At 50.3% G+C, this 27933-nt stretch overlaps 1 protein-coding gene across 3 annotated transcripts in view; it reads right to left on the reverse strand.

Moving 5' to 3' along the window:
- The window catches only part of HK1 (hexokinase 1), a 79563-nt gene that overhangs the window by 19900 nt on the left and 31730 nt on the right, over nucleotides 1–27933 (reverse strand). For all 3 annotated transcript variants that reach the window (XM_025850318.2, XM_025850315.2, XM_073878894.1), the window contains 6 exons: nucleotides 24687–24849; nucleotides 12889–13037; nucleotides 8188–8307; nucleotides 4998–5093; nucleotides 4312–4411; nucleotides 4017–4200 (listed from right to left, as the gene is read on the reverse strand). In XM_025850318.2, coding sequence (XP_025706103.1) covers nucleotides 4017–4200; nucleotides 4312–4411; nucleotides 4998–5093; nucleotides 8188–8307; nucleotides 12889–13037; nucleotides 24687–24849 — 812 coding nt within the window. The remainder of the gene's footprint in view (nucleotides 1–4016; nucleotides 4201–4311; nucleotides 4412–4997; nucleotides 5094–8187; nucleotides 8308–12888; nucleotides 13038–24686; nucleotides 24850–27933) is intronic.

Below are 27933 nucleotides of genomic sequence, written 5' to 3' on the forward strand. Positions count from 1 at the left end.
CAGAGAGGTTGTGTCACTTGCCCACGGTCACAGAGCTAAGAGGCAGCAAATGCACACGTGGAACCAGTTAAGCCCCAGAGGCTGTGCTCTAGGCACTGCGCCACTGTGCCTCTCTCATGGGCACCGCCATTAAATGGGAGCTATTACTGTCACGCTGGCGGCCAGCTGGCCCCACCCCGACCCTGTCTCTGGCTGCCGTCATTAGCTCACTTCCTCCCTAGGCAGCCGGCCCCCACTGGGCGATGTGACAACAGGAAAGCTTCTTCCCCTTAGCAGGAGCTCAGATCAGCCTCCTGGCACCTTCTACCCACTGCTTCTCACCTTGCCCTCTAGAGGCACTCAAAATGATCTCCCTTTTCCACACGACGTCTCTTACATGCATAGATCCCACCATCCCCTTTCCCTAGAACCCGTCAGAGCAGCAGGACGAGGAAAAGGCACGTCTGATGTGCCTCGCTCAGCCCAAGCCAGAGGCTCATGGACACAGCAGCGCTCCTTCTCCACCGACACACTTCCCTCTGCTCCTGGGAACCCAGCAAGTGGTGACCTGCCTGTCAGCAGTCAGATGTGCAGGTGATACCGTGGTGCCCACCGGCAGGCACAGGCAGGCCTGAGACCCACGGGGCCTGGGGACAGGCTGGGAGGGGCGGGGTGGGGGTCATGTTCAGACAAGGGGAGCGAGGACTTGAATGCCAGTCGGGAGTGCCCCTGGCAGCCAGGGTGTGCTCAGACCGGCAGCCCGGGCACAGAGAGCTGGGAGAGGTCTGAGGCCGTGCTAGGCGGGATCAGCAGTGTGCAGAGGTTCTGAAGAGTGGGCAGAGCGATGGGAAGAACAGATGTTTGGGGAGGACGGACTTCACCACCATTCAGGCCGAAGAATTCTCCAGGTCGAACCATTCTGCTGTCCTAGTCACTGCTGCTGCTGTTTTGTGGGGCAAGTGTCTCCTTGCATTTTGAAGGATGTGATAAGGAATCACACAGGGCAATAGAATTCAAAAGTCCAGACACAACACAGATAAAGAAGATCAAGAAGGCCAAGGAGACAGGAGGGGAGGAGAAAGAGAATTAAAAATGAAAGAAGATGGGACTCAAATCTAGAGTAGGATCTGGGTATGTGACCAGAATTTCAAAGGCCTCGAATACAAGGACAGTAGGGAGGAAGCTGAATATCTGACCCCTTTTAGAGAGCGAGCTCCTAACTCTGGGCCAGGCTGCGGTTGCTGAATACTCGGAGCTGTCCCCTGCTGTCCTGAAAGCAGCAGTCACCAGTGAAGGCAGGAACCACAGAGCTACCGTGCTCATGCCCTTCCTGGCAACCAGACATAGTCGGCACTGGGTGACGCACGCAAACTCCAGACAAAACGAATGAGTGGGTGTGTAGGGGTCGACAGCCCATCTGGGTACCAAGGGCCTTTGTGCAAATCCCACACACCTACATTTTCAACCCTGGCCACAAATTGTAATCACCTGGGGAGGTCTTAGGCTCCCGAGGACAGGTCCCAGCCCAGGCCCACTGAGAGTCAGAATTCGGAGGGAGGTGGATAGGATGAGGGGTGCCTGGGCAGCAGTATGTTTTTAAAAGGCCTTTATGCAATTCTGATATGCAACCAGGGATGAAAAACCACTCCTCCAGACCCTTCTTGATAAATGTTTGTCCATAAATAAGAGATGACTCTTAGACATTCTAGAAGCTCATTCTAAAAACTCAAACTTTCAAGTGGGGCAGAAAACCCTAAACCTAAACCAGATCAAAGCTCAACAAAGAGTCTTGGGTCAGCTTGTCCTATCCCAGTGCCTTAATTTCCACACCAGTCAAATGGAGCTAACACCCCTCCCTGACAAGGAGGACAAAATGGCTTTGAAGACCTTAGCATTGCACAGAAGACGACACAGGGAATCTCCAAAAGCTTAGGCAAGGAGCCTAGGAGAATAGCAAAAATATGCTTTAACAAAAAAACTCTCTGGCCAGTAGCCTATTTCCAGGAATATGTGATGTAAGTCAAGAATTTGTCACCTTTTCAGCATTGTTCTTAACAAGACCTGACCTCTGGTGATCAGTTCACAGGGAAACATACTAGAGAAGATGAACTTCACCCCAACCTTCACTCTTTCACCCATTCCCCTATTCACCCACCCATCTGCGAGCCATCCGGCCACCTCCCATCCACTAGCCATCCATCCATCCATCCCCCAAGCCCCCATCCTCCATCCATTCCTCCTCCATCCCCCACCCACCCATCCACCCATCCATCTCCCCATCCCCCCCATCCTTCATCTATCCATTCCCACCCACCCATCCACCTCTCCATCACATCCCCCCTCCCTATCCACTATCTATCCATCCATCCATCTCGCTCCACGCATCCATTCAGCCACCACTCCAAAAATGTTTATTGCAAGGCAACTGTGAGCCCGGTTCACAGTTCAGCCTAGGGATATAGTTCAGCCCTTTAGGAAATTCAGAAATACTTCAAAATGGATGGCAGAGAAATCCAGGTTTCCATCCAAGCCACAGGGGACCCCCACACTGGGGCAAAGGACACAGACAAGGGCCTGGGTCATATTTGCTCAGTTATCACAGGTAACTGCCCTGCTCCACTGAGAAGGAAGCAGTTACCTGCCCTTCTGATTAAGTGATTGACAGTCACGACAGGTACCTAATCTCTTATCTGAAACCCCTGGGGTCACATATGCTTGGCAATGTGTAAATGTGAGGATTTTAGAGATGCAATATGATGCATATGCACATGTTACAGAATATCCCCAGAGGTACCTGAAACAGCAGTACAATCAAGCACGTCCATAGCTCCCCAGTGAACCGTATGACTAGGCACGGTAAATAGTTCCATGTCAGGTGGGGTCAGGTTTTAGTACTGCAAGTTAGGCAAATGGATTGGGGGGGGGGAACCTTTGGCTGTCAGAGCTTTGGAACTGGCATCCTTTATCTCAAGTCTCAGGATGCAAAGTAGATGTTCAACTCTGGGTCTAAGAACTTGACATTCTCTTACTGAGGAACCTAGTTTATTCACCACCACCCATTCCCGGTGGAGGGAGGCTGGCCATTTACACGATTCCATTAACTCGGGCGGTGGAAAGCCCAATCATCCAGCCTAGGGTATGGAGATCTTTGGGTGATGGGTTTCAAAATGACAAATGAACTCCCAAGGTAAGGACTATTAAGCCAACAGGGTCAATGAACATCTCTCAGCACAGTGACAGCATCCAAGCCCAGGATGTTGGGAGGGCGATCAGAGAGAACTAGCAACCCACGGCATCACAGAGAAATAGGAGCATGGCGCTTCAGGAACTAAGTAGCTCAAATCAAGAAATGCCCACACTGCCATGAATAATGTCACTCATACCTCTGTAGCCAGGAGCTCGCTAAGGCCAAAAATAACCTGCCCCATTAGTCTGATGCTCTTTATCAACTCTGACCCATCCGCTCATACATAACATGGGAGAAGTTTCTCCATTCTCTGGGCTCCTTAAGGTCTGTATGACTCGAAAGGTTTACACCCACTCCTGTGCATGACAGACGTTCACACGTGGGACATCCCTCCCCAACTAGCTCTAAGTGCCAGACCGGAAGGGGCTCCTCAGAGCCCAGCACAGAGCTCTCAGGACACTCCCTGAGAAGGAAGCAGTTACCTGCCAGCCACCCTGCCTCCCGCGTGGCCTTGCTCCGCACCCAGCGGCAATGCTAGTGACTACAGGGTGTACAAGGGTTTTAAAACCCTAGCTCTATACTAATGCTTCTGTGCTCTTCATCTTCAAAATCTTTTACCAGGACACAATTATAGCATAATTTGACAAAGAGAAAATAATTTAAAACATGCTTTTAAAGCTGCAGATGCCACAGCCGCATATCTATCCAAAGGAGTGACAGACGGTGCAAATCTGATGGGCTTCTTGCTTTGTGATCACCTGCCTTTCTGCCCCTCCCATCTCAACCCCACATCTTTGGCTAAGTATCCCCGAAGTCATGCACACGACTGGTCAGAAAAGGTGGGACTCACAGCTGCTTCCCAGGGTTGAGGGAGCCACGGTCTATCTCTCGGTCAAACTCGGTGCGGATGTCTTCCAGGGACCCGTCGTCCCCGAATGCCCCCCATTCTGTGTTGATGCACATCCTCCCCTCATCGCCTTCCACCAGGTCAATGTGCCTCAGTTCCTCCATGTAGCAGGCATTGGTGCCAGTGCCTTGGAGAGAGAGACCAGATCAGAAGCTGCGACCGCACCAAACCCCAAGAGGAGGCTGCCTGTGCCTTCTGGAAACACGGGCTGAGGGCACGGGGAAAGGGGTGACGTTACCAATGATGAGGCCGACTTCACACTGCTGGTCATCATAGCCACAGGTCATCATGGTCCCCACAGTGTCGTTCACCACGGCCACAATGTTGGCATCATAGTCCTGGGGACACAGAATGGGGGCGTCACCGCCCACTCTCACGTGGGAGCAGAGGTCACGGAGGGCGTGGCCAGTGAGCCCCCGTGTTCAGACCCGGCAGGGGGGTGCTGCTCTCATTACTGCTGGCCCTCAGATCAGCCGGATTAGAGCGCAGCAACTGCATTATGGAAACTGCACAGTCACCTTCACTACCTGGCTCAGGATTCTTTTCCGAGTGGATTTCACGCACGGAGCCACAGCCCTCCACAAACCACGTGCTCCAGGCCTGTGCTGACGGCCCTTGTTCCAACCACGCAGGCTGCACCTGCCCGCGTCGGCTGCCCCCGCACAGCCCAGCGCTTCTGTCGGAAGGAGGCAGCCCCCCAGGGCTCGGCCCCTCCGGGCAGCGCTTCTAACATCCCTGCTTTGAACCTTCTGGGCTGTGGGCCCTCCCCAGTCATCTGCCTGGGTCTTCAAGACACCCCGTGTGATGCCTCCGGCCATGCACTACCGCCCCCAAGAAGGGCCTTGGTCTGGTTCAGATCCCAGCCTCCTCCCCACATCGCCCCACCTCCACGCGGCAGGGACAGGTGGCCCTGAGAAAAGTTACCCCGCGCTTTTTGATGGCTTTGTTAAGCAGCTTCACCACATCCATTCCCTCCACTCCACTCGCTTTAAATTTCTTTGTCCAGGTGATCAGGATGCCCTGCAAAGGAGAGCAGATGGGGGTTGGACAAGGGCTGGGAGGCCTGCAGAACCCCCAGGTCCCTGGGGAGGCTGCTCAAGGGCAGTAACCAAGCAGAGGCCTAGAGAGGACAGGCGGCTCCCTCCAAATCACACTGGGTAAGCACAGAGCCAGACTCCGTCCCGTCTCCTGTCCATCTGTCTGCAGGACGGATTTCTCTGGGGGCTGCCATGGAAAAAACTGTGCAGCTCACACTAGAATCCAGCCAGTGGCTTGCCAGGACAGTGGTGTCACCCAGCGTGCAAATCTACCTGGATGTCAAATGCACAGCCAAACTTCAAGTAAAAAGAGAACAAGAGAAATCCTGTTATTACCTGACCACCCCTCTCCACTGGCGAGCCAGAGCCCAGCTCCTATAGCCCCGAGGGAAGACAGGCAGAGCCAAATGGGGAAGAGAGACAAAATGCCAAGGCAATTTTTGGCTACTGAACTTCTAAAGCCAGGTGCTAGAGATTTAAGGATAATACTAACTAAATATGAGTTACGCCTCTTTCCCAATTTTTAACTCCCATTTGTAAGCAGCAACTCCACTATTTATACAATAGGGCTCATTTCTGTTTGTAGATTAATGGAGAAATATCAAAAAGGCTAGACAGCCAATGGTCACTCACTCGGGAATCAGGAAGGGTAGAAATTTTACTCTTTGCTTTACATCTTTACATTATCTATATAAATAGCTTTACATATTGCTTTTGTGGTTTTTTTTTTTAAATCAAAGATACTCGAAAAAAATAATTGTTATACTTGACTGTTTTTTCTCTGAATGGACAAGGTTGCCACACATGCGGCAGGACAGGGCAGAGCTCTCATTCGGGCCCTGTGGGCCTCTGGGGGTGCCACAGGGATGGGGCACTTGCCCGCACACAGCCTGCCCCCGCTCACGGTGAAAGCCGCACAGCCCCGTGAGATGCACAGAAAGGGGAGTGTGCGGGAGACTTTGTGGTTCTTTGCTCAGCGGCAGCCTGTTCCTAAGCCAGGCATTCCAGAAACCCCTGGACACTGTTTTCTTCCCCTCTACCCCAACCCCCAAAAGCCTCAGAGAGTATGCTGCGGAAAGAATGTGGGGCTGGAAATCAGGAGGCCGGTCCCATTCTCACACCTCTGCCCACTTCCTTGTGGGCAGCTCCCCAGATTCCTCTGAGGGTCACTTTGCTCATCTGTGGAATGAGGCAGCTGGTCTAGATTTATACGATCCTGAAGGTTCCAGGTAGCCTTGAAGAGTGGGCCTAGGCAACCACCCACCAGATCGGTAATTAGTCTGTGGTCCACTGGCTTCCCGGCAGGCAGTGCGGCCGGGCCCAGGAAGCCCTCCCCGGATGGGGAGGGTCAAGGCCTGTGTGTGTCGGGGGGGTGCCTCTAGCCCCTCTGCCCACAAAGCCCCTCTAGCAGACACATCTGCCCTGCCCTGGGGGGCTCTCCTGCCTCTGAGGATATTCTCTCCCCCTTCTGCAATGCCTTCCTCCCTGGAAGATCACAGCTTCTGTGGGGCAGGCCCCATCTGCTCCCTGTCCTCTCCCAGGGTCTAGCCCAGCCGCACAGGGATGGCACCCGGGCAGTGGTCACTGACGACAGAGCTAGGTCGAGCAGTCACTTCACTCCCAGGCCACCCCCACCTCTCTGCCCGGGGGCCATGACTGTCATGTCTCCACTCTCAGAAGCCAAGGGAAACAGTACCAAGAACAGACTTTGAGAAAGGTTCGGGAAGACACCGAGAAGACACATCACAAAGTGATCCAAACATCTTGGAGGTGTCGCAATGCCAGACACCAGAGAGTCTGGACGGGCCACGGCAGTCCTGACAGAGACAGGCGGACCGCAGTATCTCAGAGGTCTTCAGTGGGGGGGAAGGGGGGGGAAGGGTGACGGGAGCGTATGGGATTCTGGTCCTAGATCCGCCGTCAATAAGCCCTGTGACCTCGGGAGGCCTGGTTCTCCATCTGGGGAATGATGGGCTTGGCCTACTGAGCTCTCAAGCCCCCTCTTGCTCCAACATGATGTGATTATACAAATGACACAGATGGAGGGGCTCCAGGGGCTTGAAGCGGTGCCTGGGACAGGGCGCTTACCCTACTGATAAGGAGGTACAGGGCTGCTGCCCAGAAGCGTGGAGGGGGCCATGTGCACCAACGTGACTATCCTGCAGGAAAGCAGACTGGTTAGGAGCACAGGCTCTGGAGCCAAACTGCCCAGAGCGAATCTGGGCTCTGCTGCCTCCCGGCTGTGTGGTCCTGGGCAGGTTCCTGACTCCTGCTAGCCTCAGTGTCCTCATCGGTAACCTGGGAATCACAAGCACTTCATGCACGGGCGTGTTGGAAGATACCGTGTTCACTGCAGAGTGCGCCTTAGGACAGAGCCTGGCACCTGAGGGACCCTCGGTAACGTGAACTCTCAGAGTCCCTATTATGAGGAGTTTGTTCACAGGTTGCTTGCTCTGTGTGTGTGTGTGTTTTCTGTCTCTCGTGCATCTACTTATTCTGTCTCCCTGCAGTCTGAGGTACAATGGTGCCACGGGGTATGTCTGAGTCCCTCCCTGCTAAGCAGATGAATGAATGAACAATGAGCTACAACAGCGTGGGCATATAACGATCCACCCGAAGGTCCAAAAGGGCCTCTCTGGGGCTGGAGCTGCTCGCAGGCAGAAGCTCTGGAGAGGTGGCCCGGGCACCCGAGACGTGGGGTCCTGACCAGATTCCCCGTTCCCAGGATGGCCTCCAGGTACACCCCACATTGCACAGCCCTGACAAAAGGCTTGCCCGCCTCTCTCCACTGTCACCAAAACTACTTGCTATGCTTTCACTTGCTTGCATTTCATAAGTGTCCCCAGCTACCTAAACACCATGACTCATCTCCAGAAATTTGGAAATCACTTAAGTAATTGAAAGACAAACACAACAACATGACCTCACATTAATTCCTACAAATGTTTCTTGAGAAATACAAGATATGCAGGCCATCCATCTGGTGAGCAAAAGGGACAAAGAGTCGGGAAAAGGGGCTCGTCGACTTTCCCACTCTGGGGCTTCTGCCGGGCCCGCCAATCCCAGCACGTGCTTACCTCGTCTATTTTGGACTGCCGACAAGGGAAAGAAAACGTGAATCCCACAGGTAATTTCTTGTCCTTGATTTTTTTTTTCTCCATAAAGTCTCCCAGGCACTCAGCCACGTGATCAAAAAGCTGGAGGAAGCACAAGAGAGCAGTCAGGAGTGAAAGAGAGTCGCCACGCTGGCTGCCCATCCCCGCGCCACCCCCGCAGCACCCCACAGCCCTGCTGGGAAAGCCATGCTGGGTGTGAATGCTAGAGAAAGAGTCCCTTAAAAAGAGACTCCCCTGCAGGGCAGCACAGCGTAGGAAGCAGTTCAAACCCTTTGATCAGATCTAGCCTATCCGTGGTCACTAATATGTCTCACTGGGTGCTCAGGAAAGTTTAAAGGAATAGAAAATCCCCTCACCCCTCCGTAACACCCGGGCAGTGGGTGGAGTGGTGTCTGGCCCCTTCTCTGGATCTGTATCTCTATCTACCTCGGTCTGTGCAAATTCCAAAAATTCTATGTGCAGTTCCAGAGCCTCTAGCCCACTTGCGTGATTTCACAATCTTCAGACTATCCTATTTTTATTTTACTGAAGTCGGATACGCACACACAGAAAAGTGCACACATCTGAAGCACAGAGTTCACTGGATTCTCTCCAGCCCACCCGCCTGTGTCACCAGCACCCATGTCAAGGAACTCTGCCAGCACCCAGACTCCTCCCTCGCGCCCCTTGCGGTTACTGCCAGCACCTAACCCCACAAGGGCGTTTGGCAGTCGCTTTGGATTCGTTCTGCCATCTGTCTACTACGGAGAAAAGCAGGGAGGGTGCACTCTTTGGTGTCCGCCTTCTTTCCCTCGACATGACGTGTGGGAGAATCATCCACACTGTTGTGTGCCTTGGTAGACTATTCATTCTCATTGCATTTAGTGGATTTTAACTTAAGTTTGCCAGCTCCATGACACCTTGCCTAGGATATACATACACATCTTAGGAGCCACTAGAAAGAGCACAGACCACGATTTCCCTAGCCTCTGCATGAATACTGTCAATGATAGAAGGCTGACCACCTCCAAGGCAACCTTTTTGGATCTAATACCTCCCCTCATCTCTAAAATGTATCCAGAATTGAATATAATGTTTCATATGTGTTCTGAACACAGGAGGGCTTAGTTGAACTAAGAACCTCCCTTTTCCTTAGCTCTATACCTCTATTAATGTAATCAAAGCATATATATGCTCTTTTGGCAACCAAGCCACAGTCTAGGTAACCCCGTCTTTTTCACATGGCTATCATAACACTAGACCTCCCTTATGTATGGGACTGACACAGCTACGGAGCTTCTAGAATGCCAAAAGAAGGCAGTGCTGGCAGGGCCAACCACATGGTCACAGAAAGCAATCCCAGCCCATGTTCCCAGACAAGGCTATCTTCCTGAAAGCTTTCCTTGCAGGGATATCCTCGAGAGGGGGCCAGAAGTCATTACTCCTATCCCCAACTTTCCCCAGAGGTTCCTGACCCAGCTCTAAGGTCTGACTTTGCTGCCAGGATAAAGGAAAACCCGCCAATTTTGATTTAGGAGCCTCTGTCCCTGAGTCACTCTTACTCAGACTGTGCCTGCAGCCAGTGACTGTGACTGGAGAGACACATGACCACCTTCCCTGGAGGGGCCCGGCTAAGCTTCCTGCGACCTACATTTCTAAGTAATATAAACCCATTACGAAGTCCGTCAGCGAGCCCCACGTCATCTGCTCTCACAAGCCCCAGGCCCCCCTGTGGCCCTCAGCAGAGATGGCCTCGGGGCAGAAGGCGGGTGGAAGGAAGGCCACAGGAAGTAGCAGGGAGAAGGCAGCCTGCAGAAAAGGATGCCCACGGATGAGGCGCTATAATAGCTCCCAGATCCAATCCAAACACAGCCACCCGCAGTGCTCTGTTAAGAAGGAAATGCCCACAGCCCAGGAGCTCCCAGCCTGCTCAAAGAGCCCGGAAGCTCCCACCACGCTAGCCCGAGTCTGTGACCGGCCAGGGAGGGAAGCTAGCCAGCCTCGCCGGGCTCAAAATTCTTGTGTCTAAAAAAGCATTATTTTTTTCTTTCCTAACAACATAATCATTATTTTAAAAATCCCCAGAGATTGTTTCTCCAATTGAAAAGGGTAAAAATGACGAAAACAAAAATTTAACATTTATTACTCAAAATTTCCCAAACTAAATAAATAATTTTTAAGAAGCCTGCATTTATGCCTCCAAGATTATTAAAGCTTAAAGATGAACTGAACTTTTTGGGATAGCGTGTGTGTGTGTGTGTGTGTGTGTGTGTGTGTGTGTGTGTGTGAGCTGGGGAGAAGAAAAAGATAAAGCAAATAGTTAGCAGCTGGGGAATCTGGATGAGGGCATATATGGGAGCTCTTTGTGCGTATCTTAAAACTTTTCCATAAGTTTAATATTATTCCAAATAAAAGGTCTAAAAATCTATTAAAAATTCCTGCATATTACAGAAGATGACATCACAACCCGTGAATTCGGGGCTATTCACAAACTGAGTCTGAGTTGCTTCACGGGCACAATGGGGCCCTTAACCTCCCACCATATTCTACAGGTTGATCAGAAAAATGGTCCCCTGACACTTATGTCTAACCTCAAACCAAACTTCTGAAGAAGAGCTTCCTGTTTCATCCCTATTTTCAACTGCCAACCCTCTTCCTCAGCCGCTGGACTCTCCTCCTTGCCCACAGCCCTCACATTTCTTCACCATCAAAAAATTTTAAAGACGATAAAGACAAGAGCTAGGCTCAGAGGGTTCCACCTTGCTGAAACTGTAACAACTGGAACCAGACTACGTGAGTACAAATTCCAGCTCTATCATTTATGAGCTGTGTGACCCAACGGGCTGGCTGCTTAACGTATGAGCCTCCGTTTTCTCATCTGTAAAATGGGAACGATGACAAAATGAGTTAATACATACAAAGTGCTGATGTCAGTGACAGGTACCTAGCGAGCACTGTGGAAGTACTGCTATAATAATACATCATCATTACCACCATTGTCATCATCCTCATTGCCTTTTCTTTGCAGACTGCTTGGAAGGGGAAAAGGAGCAGAAACAGACAGCAGGAAACAGTGACCCTGGAGCTGAGAAGATGGGGACAGAGGCTGAGACACATGAGGTCCCAGGGGCGCAGTAAGAAGAAGTCACTGTGGAAGTGAATAGATAACCGAGTGTGCACCTGTTGGGGGGGCACCCCCTTAATTTACAAACCCTGCTCCTAAAAGGTCAAGCCAAAGCACACGGGAATGTCAGCACGGGCTACAGTCCTGATGGTGAAGGCAGCAGAGGTGGCTCAACCCAAGGCCCGTGGACAACAGACAGTGATGGGTCAGCACTTGCTGCCAAATGGAAAGAGCAGGATGCCAACTCAAGGCTGCTGGCTACTTGCAGGAAGGACAATGCAGCAACCACTCCTGGGCAGGATTAGGAGACCTCGCAGCTAGCAGCCCGCATGCACAAGGATGGGCCGTTTTCTGCAGCCTGGCAGTGGAGGGGAAAGCAGGGGAATCTCCAGGCAGGGCCATCCAATGAGTGATACACTCATCTGTTCTGGAGACAGTGCCTTTTTCAATGCTCCCCATGACACAGTCGGAAAAGCTCTGAACCCAAGCCCCCCAGGAGCAAACGAAAGGCTGAGATTAGCCCTTTTCTCTCAGACCAAAAAAAACCAAAACAAAACCGGGGGGAGCGGGGGGCCCCAGGCCCCACCCACATTAACCGCTGGCCCCAGGCCCCACCCACATTAATTTAGAAACAAAGTAGAGTCAAGAGGAGAAGGCTCCTGGGTCTCATCTCAAAGTCCAGGTCAGAACAAATGAGTTTTCTGGTGAACTTAGTCATGAGCCTTGACATGAACACACCCTTCCTAAAACAAGTATTTGGCAAGCTCCGAATACATCTCCTGGGCAGCAACCATGACTCTGAGAGGCGAGCTACAGACTATAGGAGCCAGAGCATCTCCAGGAAAGCGGGAGGAGCAGCTCCCATACACAGCAGGCTGACAGGACACTGAATGACCGGAAACCGCGATCACAGGGTCCTCAGTGGGCGAGGGCCCCCACCACGCACCACAGCCAGAGGGATGGGGCAAGGGTGCCCACAGCCCCTTGGCCAGCTACAGAAGACAGCCCTTCCGGGGGGCACCCCATCAAGGGGACGGGCCTCAGGTATCAGATGTGAGGGAAGGGGATGGTGCCCTTCTGTACCAAGGACTCTCAGGAGGCTATTAAATCAGTAGCCAGGAGCCCTTGACTAGCGCTTGGGCCATGAGCTCCAATTCCCGCTGCCCTACAAGGTGACAGCCAGACCCTGTGAGGCCTGGGCCCCAGGTGAGCTGGGGGGGAGGCCAATGACTTGGAAGAAGGGCTGTCTTCACCCAAGGGCTCTGCGAAACCTGCACTAAGGAGCCAACCCCAGGATCCTTAGGAAATGAATCCCTTTGCCCACAGAGCTGCCGGGCCCCCTCCTCATACCTCCAGCATATGCAAGTCCCAGTGGCCCCCCTCCCATGCACCAGTTTTCCCAGACCGTGGGCTCTCTTTAGACGGTCACACCCTTCCACCCCTCTCCACGTGAACCTATGAGGGACTCCTTCCAGGGGCTCAGACACCAGAGCTTGGGGGGCTGGTTCCCAGAGGTATGAGCCCGCCGAGGCTGATCAGAAGGGAGCGGGGGGACCCACCTGGCTTCCACTGCCGTGCACGATGTTCTCCGGGGTGTCGTAAATCTCGGACTCCATGTGAACATTCTGGTTTTGCTCATGATTCACTTGCACCCTCAGAATTCGAAAGGAAGACCCGCCAAGATCCAGGGCAATGAAATCTCCCTTTTCTGTTTAGGGAGACAACAGGTATCACATCAGGGTCACATGTGACGGGAAGACCCCACGCTTTGCCCGCCTCTTGACAGGGTCCAGCTGGCCTGCCTCCCCCGTGCAAACCTCACCCAACCACTGCCCTGTCTGGAAAATGGACCCAACCCAGCCCAGCGTGTGGCTGGCCAGCTCCAAGCAGGGGAAGGCGGGTGCTGTACAGAGCGCCCCCCGCCCCCCGCAAGCTTTTTCTAATTCCCTACCGTTTCCTCCAGACAGCACTGTGATCCATAAAATACAAACAGCATTTCAACTCCGAGAACACCCCATATCTGAGATCCATCCTGTGCCTTGAGTGTCTGCCACACCTCCACTTACTCCCCGGGGTGGGGAGGGTTAAACTGTGGTAAAATCTACATAACATAAAATTCACCACTGTAACCATCTTTAACGTGGCGTTAAGTACAATGTTGTGCAAACATTACCACCACCATTCATCTCCAAGACTCTCCCTCAGCCCTGACAGGGTGATGAAACTCTAGAACCATTCCCCACTCTTCTTCTCCTAGTCCCTGGGTCACCGGATCTCGCCTTGCTATCACCACAGATTTGCCTCATCTGGATAGTTGGCAGAAGTGGAATCACACAATACTTGGCCTTTTATATCTGGCTTCTTTCACTTTGCATAATGTCTCAAAGTTCATGTTGTAGCGTGTGTCAGAGTTTCACTGCTTTCTGAGGCTGCCTGATCTAACCCACTGCATACAGTTACCACATTGCCTATCCATCCACCCACCTGCCGGGGGGTACCTGTGTGGTTTCTACCCAGGGAAGGCTTTTAACAGAAGTCCCGCTCAGTCACGTAGCAGGAACTGGCCTGATATGGCTGCATCCCTCAGGCCCAGTGTGTGCACTGACTGAGGTGTGCCTCAGTGGGACGCAGATAATGGCACTGTACGCCCAGGCCACCACACAGCAGCAAGGGAGGAGGCCATGGGAAGGGTCCCAAACCATCAAGCCACCACCCAACATTCTTTACCCTATTTCTCATTAGTAATTCTTACACATGCTTCCAAAAATGTGGTGAAAAACTGTGAATTTTACTACCGATGTGACATCCCCAACTGCCCCAATGGGTATCAGGCCAGGGGTGACAGCCACCACTGCCAACCTGAGCCCCGGGCGTCCCCAGAGTCATCAATACTACAGCAGCATAAATACAGGTCTGTGTGGGATCTCATTTTCCTAGGGAAGCATCTTTAATATTCTATTTTTCAGTAATGGCATCACTGAGATATAAATCACCATACAAGTCACCCATTTAAAGTGTGCAATTCCACAGTTTTTCATAAATTCAGCGATGCCACCATTGCCTCAAACCAGTTTTAGAGTGCTTTCACCTCAAAAAAGAAATCCTGTACTCTTTTAACTATCTCCCTCTCAAACAAGCAAGCACCCTCTTCCCCCGCTGCCCTAAGCAACCATTAACCTACTCCTGTCTCCACTGCTGTGTGCATTCTGGACAGTTTGTATGAAGGGCATCACACGGCACGTGGCCTCTTGTGGCCAGCATCTTGGTGTAGCAGGGGTCAGCACTTCATTTCCGTATGGCCAAATAACAGTCCATTGTATGGAGGTACCTCATTTCATTTACCCATTTGTCTGTGGATGGACTATCTGGGCTATTTCTACCTCTGGCGGTCATGAATAACACTGCTATGGATATTTCTGCACGAGTTCTCGTGCGGCCCTGTTTTTATTTCCCTTGGGTATATACCTAGAAGTAGAACTGCTGTCGAGTGGTAACTCACTTTGAACTTTCTGAGGAACTACCACTGGTGTCTGAGGAGTGGCCCCATTGTCCATCCCACCAGTGAATCATAAAGGTTCCAATTTCTCCACATCCTCAATTCTTATCACCATCTTATTTTATTCTGGTTTGCATTTCTCTGGCAAATGCAACGAGCACCTCTTCACGAGCTTCTTGGCCATTTTTTGCCTTCTTTGGCGAAATGTCTATTCAGATTCCCTGGCTTATTTTAAAAATGGGATTGTCTTTGGAGTGTTGAGTTGTAAGAGTTCTTTCACATTCTAGACCTAAGTCCCTATCAGATATATGACTTGTAAATATGGTCTTTCATTCTGTGGACTGTCTTTTCACTTTTTTTTTTTAAAGATTTTATTTATTTATTTGACAGAGAGAGACACAGCGAGAGAGGGAACACAAGCAGGGGGAGTGGGAGAGGGAGAAGCAGGCTTCCCGCGGAGCAGGGAGCCCGATGCGGGGCTCGATCCCAGGACTCTGGGATCACGACCGGAGCCGAAGGCAGACACCTAACGACTGAGCCACCTTTTCACTTTCTTGACGGTGACTTTTGAAGCATACGAGTTTTCCATTTTGACGAAGTACACTGTATCTGTTGTTTCCTTTGTTGTTTGTGCCTTTGGGGTCATATCTTAAAGGAAGCCATTGCCAAAACCAGGGTCACAGAGATTTACACCTATGTTTCTTGCCAAGAGTTTTATAGTTTTAGCTCTTACATGTCGGTATTTGATCCATTCTGAGTTGATTTTTCTTTATGGTGTGAGGCAGGGGTCCAACCTAGTTCTTTTACGGCTGGATATCCACTTATCCCAGCAACATTTGCTGAAAAGACGGTTCATTCCTTCATTGAACAGTCTTGGCACCTTTGTCAAAACTCAAGCGACCATACATGTATGGGTTTCTGAACTCTCCATTCTTCCCCCCCCCCAATTTTGATACATAATTGATATCCTGAACTCTCAATTCTGATCCACTGATCTATCATCCTTATGCCAGCACCACAGCATCTTGATTGTTGCTTTGTAGGAAAATTTGAAACAAGGAAGTGAAAGTCCTCCAACTTTGTTCTGCTTTTTCAAGATTGCTTTGGCTATTTTGGGTCTCTTGAGGTTTCTTCTTCTTATTTTTTAAGGTAATGGTTAGGAAGAAAAAAAAAAGCTTCTCTTTTATAAAGCAGACACATCTTTGTATTTGATTCCACCGACCTGTCAGCTCTGACACATTGCTCTATTTCTGGAACTTAGAATGGTGTTTGATATACAGTAAGAGCTCAACAAATACTTGAACTCATGAGGTGGTAAAGGAATCAATGAACAAACCAAAGAATTCTCAGAGTGAATTTTCCCCATTCTTAACCTGTCTCTCAAGTTCCTTAAGGGAAAAAAACCACAACCTGGGCTTGGGTGCATCCTACCCATGGCACCCAGGAGAACTCAACGAATGCTCGATGGCTGCTTGATCGCAGGGGCTGGTGCCCCAATCACTCACTCGCTCAAGGTAGCCCTGCTTATTGGTCATTAAGCACAAAACAGTGATACTGCTGGTCGGTTGAGAAATTTATTGAGAAATTATCCCTGTATCATACAATTCATCCATTTTAGTTTTTTAAGGTTCTTATTTTAATTCCAGTTTGTTATAATTCATCCATTTTAAAGTGTAGAATTCTGTGGTTCTTCAGTATATTTACAGAGTTGCACAACCATCACCACTACCTAATTTTAGAGCGCTTTCAGCATCCCAGAAAGAAACTCCGTACCCACGAGCTGTCATCACTCCCCACTTTCTGGCAACCCCTCTTACCCACCAACGACCACAAATCTACTGTCTGTCTCTCTAGATGTTCCCACTCTGGACATTTCATACCAATGGACAGGTGGTCGATTGTGGATGGCTTCTTTCACCTACTATAGCTGATGTTTCTGATGTTTTCAAGGTTCGTCTATGTTGTGGCATGTATCAGTACCTCGTCCATGTCTATGACTGAATTATATTCCATTGTATGAATACACCACATCATGCTACTGGTTTTAAATTGCTTCTATGGTCCAAAGGAAACAGACCAAGGGAGAACGCCAGGAAGCAGGTGTCACAGATTGGTAGGAAATTCTGACCCAGACTTTATGGGTTGTTTGCATCCATTTAGAAGGTTTTTTGGTTTGTTGGTTTGTTTGTTTGTTTTCAGATTTTATTTTTAAGTAATCTCTACACCCAGCGGGAGGCTCGAACTCACAACCCCGAGATCAACAGTCGCGTGCTCTACTGACTGAGCCAGCCAGGTGCCCCAGTTTAGAGTTTTCTTAGGGGTTTCCATCAGAACCTTAATCCCCATGCTGCTTACCCAGTTAAAAAACTGAATTCAGTATGAGGTGGCTCCTTCTCTCAGGACGAATTACTAGAATATCAAAAGCACTTTATTTTACCATCAACTGACATTCACTAAGCCTCTGCACTCCAGTTGCTACGTCCTTCATATGCATCATTTTATTTTTAACTCCCTCAACCCTGTGCGGTAGGTACTATTGTGTCCTCCATTTTGCAGGTGAGCAAGTAAAGGCCGGGAGGGGCTAGGTGACTAGCCCAGGCACACAACCTACATGGCAGAGCCAGAACATGAATCCAAAGCTCAAGGTCACCACCACTGGCTCCAGCTGCCTGCCAGACAGACCTGTGGACACAGATCCCTAAGGGCGGCAGTGGAGTGAGACTTCAGCACCACCAGAATGGCCGTTTTTTTCCTGGGGTTCCTCAACATCCACGACTCCTTGCGGCTTTTGGTTTTGTTCCTCCTTGTTCTCCAGTGAAGACAGTGCACTCTCAGTACAGTAAACAATTCTAAACCACTTGAGCAGATGAACGGGCACAAAGGCAAACACCGTGCTAGTATGAAATTATGGGTGCTTTTTGCTTTGTTTCAACATTTTAACTTAATTTTTTACTGCTTTAATGTTTGAATAAACATGTATTTATTTATTTCCTGTTTTACACCATCTTTACATCATAACTTTAAAAAAAAACAGCATGGGGTGCCTGGGTGGCTCAGTTGGTTAAGCGACTGCCTTCGGCTCAGGTCATGATCCTGGAGTCCCGGGATCGAGTCCCGCATCGGGCTTCCTGCTCAGCAGGGAGTCTGCTTCTCCCTCTGACCCTCTTCCCTCTCGTGCATTCTATCTCTCATTCTCTCTCTCTCTCAAATAAATAAATAAAATCTTTAAAAAATAAATAAATAAATAAATAAATAAATAAAAATAAAAAAAAATAAAAAAAAACAGCATGACCCATTTTTCGGTTGCTATCGTGGTCAAAAGTCTCATTTGCAGTTGAATCAAAGGTCTTAAGTGAAAGCAGCTTCTTGTACTCAGGTTCCAGGTGTCTGCGTGGGAGCTCCCGGTTAGTGGTGTCAGTGCCGACACAGATCAGGCGAGAGCTTTCAGCCCCTGCTGCAGGAAGGAGTCAGGTTTCAGGCAGCACCTCGGCAGGACCCAGGCCTGAAGTTTTTCAAGCAGGATAAGTGAAAATGACCTCAGCTGCCGATAACCGGAAGAATCTGGCCTTAGGGTACACGGGGCTGGGCCCCACTTCTGCAACTCTGCAAAGCCCCCTGCTCCATCCCAGGTGCCTGCTGTGGCCCGTCCACTCCAGCTCTCCCCTGCTCCTTTGTTCAACAAGTACAGGTCAACAGCATCCCAAGAAGAAGTTTGAGTCAGAGACAGCAACCAGAAAAGGTGACCTTGAGATATCAAGACAACACTAAACACTGGACACTCCCCACACCTGCAGGTGGGAGTTGACCGATTTGAGGAGGGCCTTTCCCCAAAGGCAGTTTACAAGGGGGTCATTGTCAAGCCCAGTGCAGTTCCTGATCCTTCCCTGAACAGTGACCCTGGTTCCAGGGTGCGTGTGTGATTGCTCAAAGAAATGGCAGGTGGCACCTCCTTCTGTAAATCACATTTGCGGCTCGGGAGACGTGGGACAAAGCTCAACAAATCCAGCTGAACGACTTGCTCGTGGGCACATCTTTGGCACTGCCAGAGCCCCTCCCTTTTCTTAGTCACTCACATACTTGCAAATATTGTGATGCTCATTATCTTTTACGTGTATGTGTCTTTTCTTCCTCAGTTGGATGATAAGCAACTTGAAGGTGAGGGCAATGTAACAGGCTTCCTTCCGTCCCCCGTGCTAAGTCTTGTACACAGCAGGGAATCAGTGTTTCCTGCTAGTTCAAAAGAACTGTCTGGGTCAAATGCATGTGTGTCTGGTCCTATTCTCTGCCAAGGCAAAAGATAGCAAGGGATGACTTCTGGTAAGGGCAGCAAGATTTCCGGTAAACTTTGGGGGCTGTCTAAGCATCTCTTTAGATAACTATCCTCCCCATTTTTCATCTGAGGTTGGGGGTAGGCTGAACCCCTGCTCCAGCTCTAGGGGGACCAATGTGTGATCCAGGTGCATGATCCAGGAGCATCCAGAGCCTCCCATCCTGGCCATCATGATTGGGTCAGGATGGGCACATGACCCAAGTAAGCCAATCATCACCCTCTCCAAGACCATCGCTGGGATCACCGGCTCTGAGGCAGCTGTCAGCTACAGATGCCAGAGCCATCTATCTCTGCCACCCTAAGGAAGAGGCAGCCTTTGAATGCAGCCAACACACAGACTGAAAGAATAAGGGACAGGTGAGTCCCAGGATACAGAAGCCAACTTACAACTAGATTTCCCAGTTACATGAACCTAAAATTTTGCTCTTTTTGCTTATACACATTTGAGTTCGATTTCTTTCAGCTACAACCAGAAGGCTCCTGAGTCCAGTATTCTTTATTAGGGAATGAATCCCCCAAATACCTACTTGCCCTCCCTAACAAAAGTCATCTATTTCATCTCAGGTTGGTTCCCCGATTAGAGCCACGGTGCCCCATCACCTCACTGCTGAGGTACCAGAGCTGCTATGTGGGGGCTCCTCCACATTCTGTGGGATACCAGGGTGGAAGTGAGACAGCCTGCCTTTGCTTTCCCCTTTTTTCTGCCTCCTCCCCCTATAGCATTACAGAGATGCCAGTGAATTCTGAAAAATTCTGAATCTTTTTTTCCCAGGGCTAGACCTACATGGTTAGGCCTGAGGGTGGGGATCCTCTGACTGGCTGCATCCACTGGGAAGGGCCCTCCCAAAGAATTCTTAGAAAATTAATTAGATGACACTAGTGTTAAGGAGGACAAGGACCCACTGGAACTCTCACGGTGGTTTGCGGTTTCCAAAGCACTTTCATTTGATCCTCTTGCAGCCCTCTGAGGCAGGGAAAAGCCGGGTTTGATAACCCATTTTACAGATGAGGAAGTGGAGGCATAGGGAAGTTAAGTGACGCCTCCACGCTCAGACAGATAATAAGCAGCAGAGCCAGAGATTAATCCAGTGTTCTGGGTTTGTTCCCCCCCCCCCGCCTTAATTTCAAGTTCAGCTTCTTTTTATAGCACTGGGCTTCCCTCCAACTACCTCGTCAAATCTTTAGCCTCAACGTTCCTTCCTGCCCTGCTGCCTCCTACTTGCAACTTCTTCCCACATTTCCCATTTCCACCAATGCCAGGAGAACCGCTCTTCCAGAGAAGGCTCATTACACAAAGCATCTGAAGGGCCCCTGGCAGCTCTCCACTTGATGATGACCACCATTATTCACAGCAAATAATGGAAAACAAACACAGGGACAGATGTCTCTCTCGAGTCCTGGTCTGTACTGGATAAAATACAGAGCAAACAGAAACCCCGCCTTCAGGAAAGGCCTACTTTTGCCCTGCTCAACAAGTTGATTCCGTAGGTGAGACACAAAGGCTCTCCCTCCGCGTCTGCAACCCAGCTACTTGATGACAGTTCTACACCTACATCAAAAACCCAACCAGAACCCGAGAATGCAAATTTCACAGGTGGAGAGAATTTTTGAGACAATCCAACCATCTTCCCAGATAGGGAAACAAAGACAGAGAAAGGGAAGTGACCAGCCCAAATGCCATGGGAAAAGATAGTATTTTCTTTCCTTTGACCTAAAGAAATGCTATGTATATTTGGGGCCCCCAAAATTAACCGAACATACCGCAAAGCAAATATTTTCCAACTTATCCTTTGGGGAAAGCGCATGCTCAGAACCACGAGGCAGAAACAGCAAAACATTCAACACAATTTACTCTCAAAAACCTTGCCACCTAATTAGTATTTCCAGTAACCTTACTGAGAAATGAGAGGAAGAGAAAAAAGGGGAGGTTTCGTGAATGAGACACAGAGCGAGCCCTTCTAAGGGAAGCTAGACGCAGAGGGCCAGCTATCCCCAGAGATTCACAGCTCTGAAAAGGGACTTTCTGTTTAGCCAAGTCACCAAAGTAAAAAAGCTTCAGTATTTTCCTTCTTTTATTTATTATTCATACCTTTCCTACTCCAAAAAGGATATGCAGCCGCTAAAAGCCACTTTAGGGTTTAAAAGAAAAAAATTAACATATAGATTACTGAAGAGCAATTAAAAGAAAAACCACTGCCCATAAAAAATGTCCAAAGGGGGGAAAAATAGTAAAAATGTGCTGATACATTTCCAAAAAATCAGTAGAGTTTCAAAACTCTGAGCCCAGTCCCCCGGGGTCAAGTTCAGCAGGAAAGGAAAGGTTTGTTTCTCCCTTTGACGTGGAAGTCACACCGCCCTTAACAGGTGGGGGCATCTCTCCACCGAGCTGAGTCCAATTTATCCCTCAGTGGTTTGGGATTACCACTAATTCTGTCGCTGACTAATTACACAGTTAAAGCAGTGATTAACATTTAAAAAGGGAACTGCACGGTTTACTATCAAGGAGGCCCGCATTCAGACTACTCCAGGGGACCTCCTGGTTCTTGGTTGATAAAGGGGTGCAGGGGAGGTGAGAGTGGAGGCACCCCAGTCACAAAGGGGCAGGGAGTGGACTGGGGGCAGGTATGCGAAGCCTTGGCATCAGCCTGTGTGGGGCTGTGGGGTCCGTTCCAAATGGAGTGTGGGCCCCAGGGCATATGAACTGAGCCCAACCATGAATATTAGGAACAGTTATGGGGAGCAAGGCTATAAGGGTGTGTTCGGGGAGCACCGTGCTCCCCAAAAAGATACTTAAGTCCTAACCCTTGGGACCTGGAAACGTGACCTTATTTGGAAACAAGGTCTTTGCAGATGTAATCAGGTTAAGATAAGCCCTGAGTGTGGGGCCTAATCTGATTAGGATCCCCATAAGAGGGAAATGCCCTGTAATGACATAGGAAGAGACTGGAGACATGCAACCGGCAGGCCAAGCAGCACCAAAGACTGCCCACCACCACTGGAAGCCAGAAAGCGCATGGAGGCAGGGGCAGGGCTAGGCGGGTGAGACAAGGGAGGGCGCTGAGAGCCAATGGGCAGACCCAGGCTGCACAGGAAGGGGGTCTTCATACTGCAGGGCTTTGGTTTCACCCCTCATCCTCCTTTGGTCAACACCACTCTGCGCTCCTCAGAGGCCCTAAATATTTGGCCCCATCCACACCGGAGAAGAGAGGCTCAAAAGGAGGCGTGGGGCCCAGGCTGCTGGCTCCCTTTCCAGAAAAGCCAGGACAGTGCTCCCCAGCATGGGCATTACCACACATGTCATCACACTTAAAACAGGGCTGAGTGTCAGACGCGTCGTTATTTTACATAACACGAAGAACAAACGAATACCACCCGTTATAATCTTAAGGTGCAGTGATAGATAATGCACTGCTGATTTCAGAAACATTCAAACTAGAAAGTGTCTCAAAATAGATGAAATATGTAAGAAAAGATCAAAGGTTAGGGGAAAAGGCAGGTAAGCCAGGTTCAATAGATTTCTTTTCTGCAGCTCAGGGCCTACAGTGTCTTGGCATCTGACATGAATGTCTGAGAAGGGCTGCAGAGTGTTTTTCCCCAGTGAGTCTGAATGCTGGGCCTTATTTTGAAAAATAACTGATAGGGGTAAATGGCTAGATCTCTCATGTAGCTGGATCACACTTAGAGACCCTGAACTCTGCAAACGGATTCTAAAAGAGTAAAGAACACCCCTGGCTGACATACGGTCCCTGCATGACATATGGTCCTTGGACATGTTAGCCCTGGGCCAGTCACACAGGATCAGGGGCCCTGCGGGAATCAGGTAGCCCTCTGCACTCTCCCAAGCCGAACCAGGGTAGGGGCCCTCCGGGGGCTGCCCACACCCACGTTATCTCCCCCTTCCCCTTCTCTTAGCTGGAACCAGGCACAGCCATGCCTCTCCAACAGAACTCTGCTAATCCTGGAAAGGCTCAATTCTCCTAGATGTGGGTGCCATCTGGAGCTGAGGAAAAGCAGGAGTGAACCACAAAGCCAGAGACATCAGGACAAAACCCCGGGCACACCACAGCCCCACCACTCCAAGTGACCAGAGTTTCTTTGCTCGTTATTAAAAAGTTAAAACTGCTGGTAACCAGGACCTCAAGGAAAACAAAAGGAGGGACGTGGAATAGATTTCCAACAGTCGAGAACCATGAGAGATATAAACACCAACGCGTACGTGACCACAGAGCCAACAGAGCACATGCCCTCCATCAGCATCCAGATCTCATCCAGGACTTCTAAAGAGCACCGCAGACCCGGCATGACTGTCCCACCGCGGCCGGCCCGCTCCAACAAGCTGTGTGCTTGCCCATCCTTTGTGAACATCAGCTGGAACGGCTGCTTTCCAGACACCCATTTTGCACCCATTTGGGAGCATACCAGATGCTCCAAACCGAGGCCTGAAGCGAAGCCTCCAGAGCAGGGAAGAAACCACGCAGGTGTGAGGGCCAGGCTCTCAGGGCGTGGACTCACAACCCCTGGAGAAACCTAGAGAAACCGGACCTCCCCATAATCTCTCCCCCTCCCTCTCGTGCAGCAGGTGAACCCCAGGCCGGAGCACAGAGCACCCCTCGGAGCGGGATTCCTGGGAGGGTGCCGTGCCGGCCCCAGCACGGCACCTGCCCCTGCAAACTACTAGCTGCGGGTCAGCCGGACGGAACGGCCTCCTCCAAGCGAGCCAAGCTCTGCCCTCTCGGCCTCCGCTCTGCCGGGTACAGGAGCTAAGCCCCCTCCTCTGGGGAAGGGGTACTGACAATCCATGGGGAGCCCCCAACTCCCCTTTGTGGGCCATGAGCTACACAGCTACACACAGACAGGAGAATTTTTTTCTCCCTAATTCTACCTCCCTTGCCGTTTGTCTGCTTGAGGGGCTACCTTCATTTAATATCTATAAAATTCTTTTAGATGGGAATGTGTATCTCCCCTCTGAGTCTAATACCCAGCTGGCCACTGGATTGCTACTTATCTGAAGGGAGGTCTTGGTGCTCTGATGAAGAGATTTTCCTAAAATGAACTCTTCATTTGTTCTGGAGACTTTCATGTTCTAGAGCAATGCACACAGCATCTGTAAGGTACACACACACACACACACACACACACACGACCCTTTCTTATCATTAGCCACTAGACAGTCAGTCCAATGAGGGCAGATTAGCCTTGTCCAACCATGGCATCTCCAGTGCCTGGCATATGGTAGATGTTCAGTAGGCATATGCTAGATGGATGGATGGATGGATGGATGGATGGATGGATGGATGGATGATGGATGGATGAAGGATGGATGGATGACGAATGGATGGATGGATGAATGGACGGATGGAGGGAGGGAGAGAGGGTGGATGGATAGAGGATAGATGGATGGAGGAAGGATGGCAGAACAGATGGATGAATGAATGAATGAGGGAATAAATGAAAAAATGAAGAGAAAGTAGGAAGGATGTTTTCATAGAGAATTCAGCTCTCAGAGCTCAATCTCTGGGTGAGAGACTCACCTGAACCATCAGGGATGGACCTTACAAACGTTGGCAACATCTTGACTGTGGCTGTTGGATTAAAATCCCGGGAGAGGCCATTCTTCATCTCCTTCTTGAAACGAGTCATGATATCTATCAGAGTCTCATCGGAGAGCCGCATGGCATAGAGATACTTGTCAATCTGCGGGAAGGATAAGAAGGAAGGGAAGTGAGGCCAAGCCTGAAGAAGGTCATTTCAGCTTGAGTCTGGCTGGGGCGGGACAGGACAGGGTGAGGTGCCTGCCTGTCTAGGACAAACCAGCTCCCACAGACGCTGACACATCACATGATGAGATAAGCAGTCACGCAAATGCCATCAGCCACATCCCTCAGAGCAGTCTTGCAAATGCTCCGAGCCCCAGTTCTTCCTGTAAAATGAACCAGGTAGCTCCAAGTCCCTTCCGATCCTCGAACGTTGCATGGAAGTTGCCCTTCGATCCCCAAGCACATGCCGGAGGCGCCCTAGGCGTGCACATGACTCCTTTCCTCTGTGAGAAGTAGCTGGCCCATCCTCAAGTGGATGGCAGTGTCACAGAGGTTAAGAACGAGGGTGCCAGAGCCAGCCACGTGGGGTTCAAATCCCAGCACCATCACTTAACAGCTGTGTGATTTTCAGTTTCCTGAACTGAGAAACTGACATGGTAAATCTCATAGATGGGAGTTTTAAGATCAGATGAGACGGAGAAGCACTTAGAACACAGAAAGTGCTCAATAAACATTAGTGTTAACGTGACACAGTGGTGCTGGTGGGTTTCCTCGGGCACGATTTCTTGGTGGGTGGAAATAGTGGCCAAAGGGCTGGAATCATTCAGGACATGGGGCGGCAGGCCCAGAGCAGAAAGACCTTAACCCCACCGTCCCCAGAAGGTACGGAGACAGCCCCCAGGCTCCCACACCCATGGGCCAGGGCCGACATGCCCATACTTCCAAGTCATTCCAAGTACTGCCCCAATCTACTGCTCTTCCTGGGCTCCCCATTCTCCTTGGGGTTCCAAGGCTCCTAACCACAGACCCCTTGGACTGTCGCTGGCTATTCTTCCTTCATAGTATCTTCCCATTTATTCTCTCAGAAAGTATTTATTGGGCACCTACTGTGCTCTAAGTCACCTTGTCTCACCATTCATTCTTTTTGCTTCCCTTTGGCTTAGGAAGCCCTGACAGCCATGTGCCTGGATTTCTCCTTCCTCATTTCTGATTGCTCCTCAGTGATTCACTGTAATGGTTTTCCATCTTCATTCTCTCTCCCTTCCAACCCAACCTGTACACCGCTGCCACAGTCACCTTCTTAAAGTGCAACCCTGGTCAATTCTTCTCCGTGCTCAAAGCCTCGCAATGTCTTCCATGTCCGAGGTGCCAACACTCTGCAGGTGTGGCTTCGTGCTCTCTGAACTCTGGCCTAAACACCTCTACCATTCCTGGGGGGATCCCTGGGCTTTCCCACCAAAAAGCCCTTCCTTCTCTTCCCGGCTATCCAAATCTCCCCTACCCTTCCAGGTTCAGATCAAATCTCACCTCCTCCTGCAGATGTCGGAGTTCCTCAGGCTGGAGATGACCCCTCCCTCAGCACTGATCTCTCTGCACGGTAGAGCCTGGATCACAGCTTTCTGCACCTGTCACCTTTACAGGGTCTGCTCCATTCACCTTGACCCTCCAGTGCCTTGCACGCAGCCTTGCACATGGAAGGCTCCCGGGGGATGGAGAGAGAGATTTATGACCCAATGAGGCTGAAAAGACCTTGATGCTTATTTGCTTCTGAGAATGGCATCTCATGTTCACTTTGCAGGGTGGCTGGAAACGTCCTGACTCAAGGACACAGAGTCCTCAGCCCTAGGTCATTTCTGCATATTTGAGCTGGGGCAGCCTTCTGCTCACTCTGGTCTCCATGCCTTGTGCTCCCCCAGGCCCTGCGTGTCCCCTGCCTCAAGAACCATCATCAGCACATTGGCAGGAGTCCCCCAGTGTCCTCAGCGGCCAGAGACAACCCTGCCCCCACCCCCAAGCTCTGCTACCACAGCCACCTTTTCCCTTCCCCCTTGTGATAAAGCCCTGCAGAGAAGAGCAATCAGAAACCACCAAGAGCTCAAGTAGAAATTGCCAGAATCACGGCCTTAGGAGAAGACACGCTCTGTCCTACCCCCAAGGCTGGCACCAGATCAGCAAAACTTGCTGTCGTGGTGCCCACAGTCTGGCGGGGGAGAGGCAGTCACGATACAAGGGTGTGTGAGCAGCCCCAGGAACAGGAGTCTACTGAGAAGCCTTCCCGGAGGCGTGATGTCAGGGTGTGCATCCAGGCACAGTCAAGAGCATGTGTGAAGGCCAAAGGCGGGGGGGGGGGTGTCCAAGGAACATAAAGAAATTCAATATGGATCAAGCACAGTGTAAAAAGTGAGGCAACTAGAAAGGCTGTGAGGAGCTACATTGTGCAGGATCTAGTAATACACGTTAACAAATTTAGACTTGATCCCAAAGCACAGCGAGCCTTGGGATGACTTTGACGAGTATTCAACAATGACATTTGTGTTTCAGTGAGATCAAGCTGTCTGCTGGGGAGAGAATGGGTGAGCAGGAGCAAGACCATGCACTAAATCAATAAACGTCACATTGCTACTCTAGCATTTGGGACATGCTTCTGCTACCATGTTCCCCACCCTCCATCATGAAGTGTTTATTGACGGGTCTATCTCTTCTGAAAAAACATGTGAGTTCCCTAGGGAAAGGAACTCACCCGGTTGCCTGGTACAAAAGAGGAATTCCATTCATACTAAATGCTAGAATACTACTCTATATCTTATGGCTCACAGTATATCAAGTGCTTTCATACCCAGTAGGTCATTTAACCTTCAAAACAACACTATCAGGGACACACTCTTGATCCCAATTTTGCAGATGCAGAAACTGAGGCTCCACAAAGCAAAGTGATTAGTTCAAAGACACAGCCAAGAGAGTCAGGTCTCATACCTGCAAGCCTAATGCTGCTCTCTACAACTGTTCCCATCCCTCGGGGAAGACCAGTTCCCCTATTCTGTGGAAGGTAAGCCCAAGTAAAGCTGCTGAGGTTTTCCAGCTGGACAGGAAGAAGCTTCTAGAAAAGCCAAGGCTCTCTGCAGCTCCACAGCCATCCTGCCCCGACTCAAGGTGCAGGTTAGCACAGGGACAGTGATCCGAGAAAAAACCCAAAAAGAGCCTAGAAGCTCAAAGGAGGAAGCAGGCTGGGGACACAGAACAC

This window comes from Callorhinus ursinus, unplaced genomic scaffold, assembly GCF_003265705.2.
Source record: "Callorhinus ursinus isolate GAN/ISIS: 27379988/994484 unplaced genomic scaffold, GSC_fseal_2.0 scaffold31, whole genome shotgun sequence".
Taxonomy (NCBI): domain Eukaryota; kingdom Metazoa; phylum Chordata; class Mammalia; order Carnivora; family Otariidae; genus Callorhinus; species Callorhinus ursinus.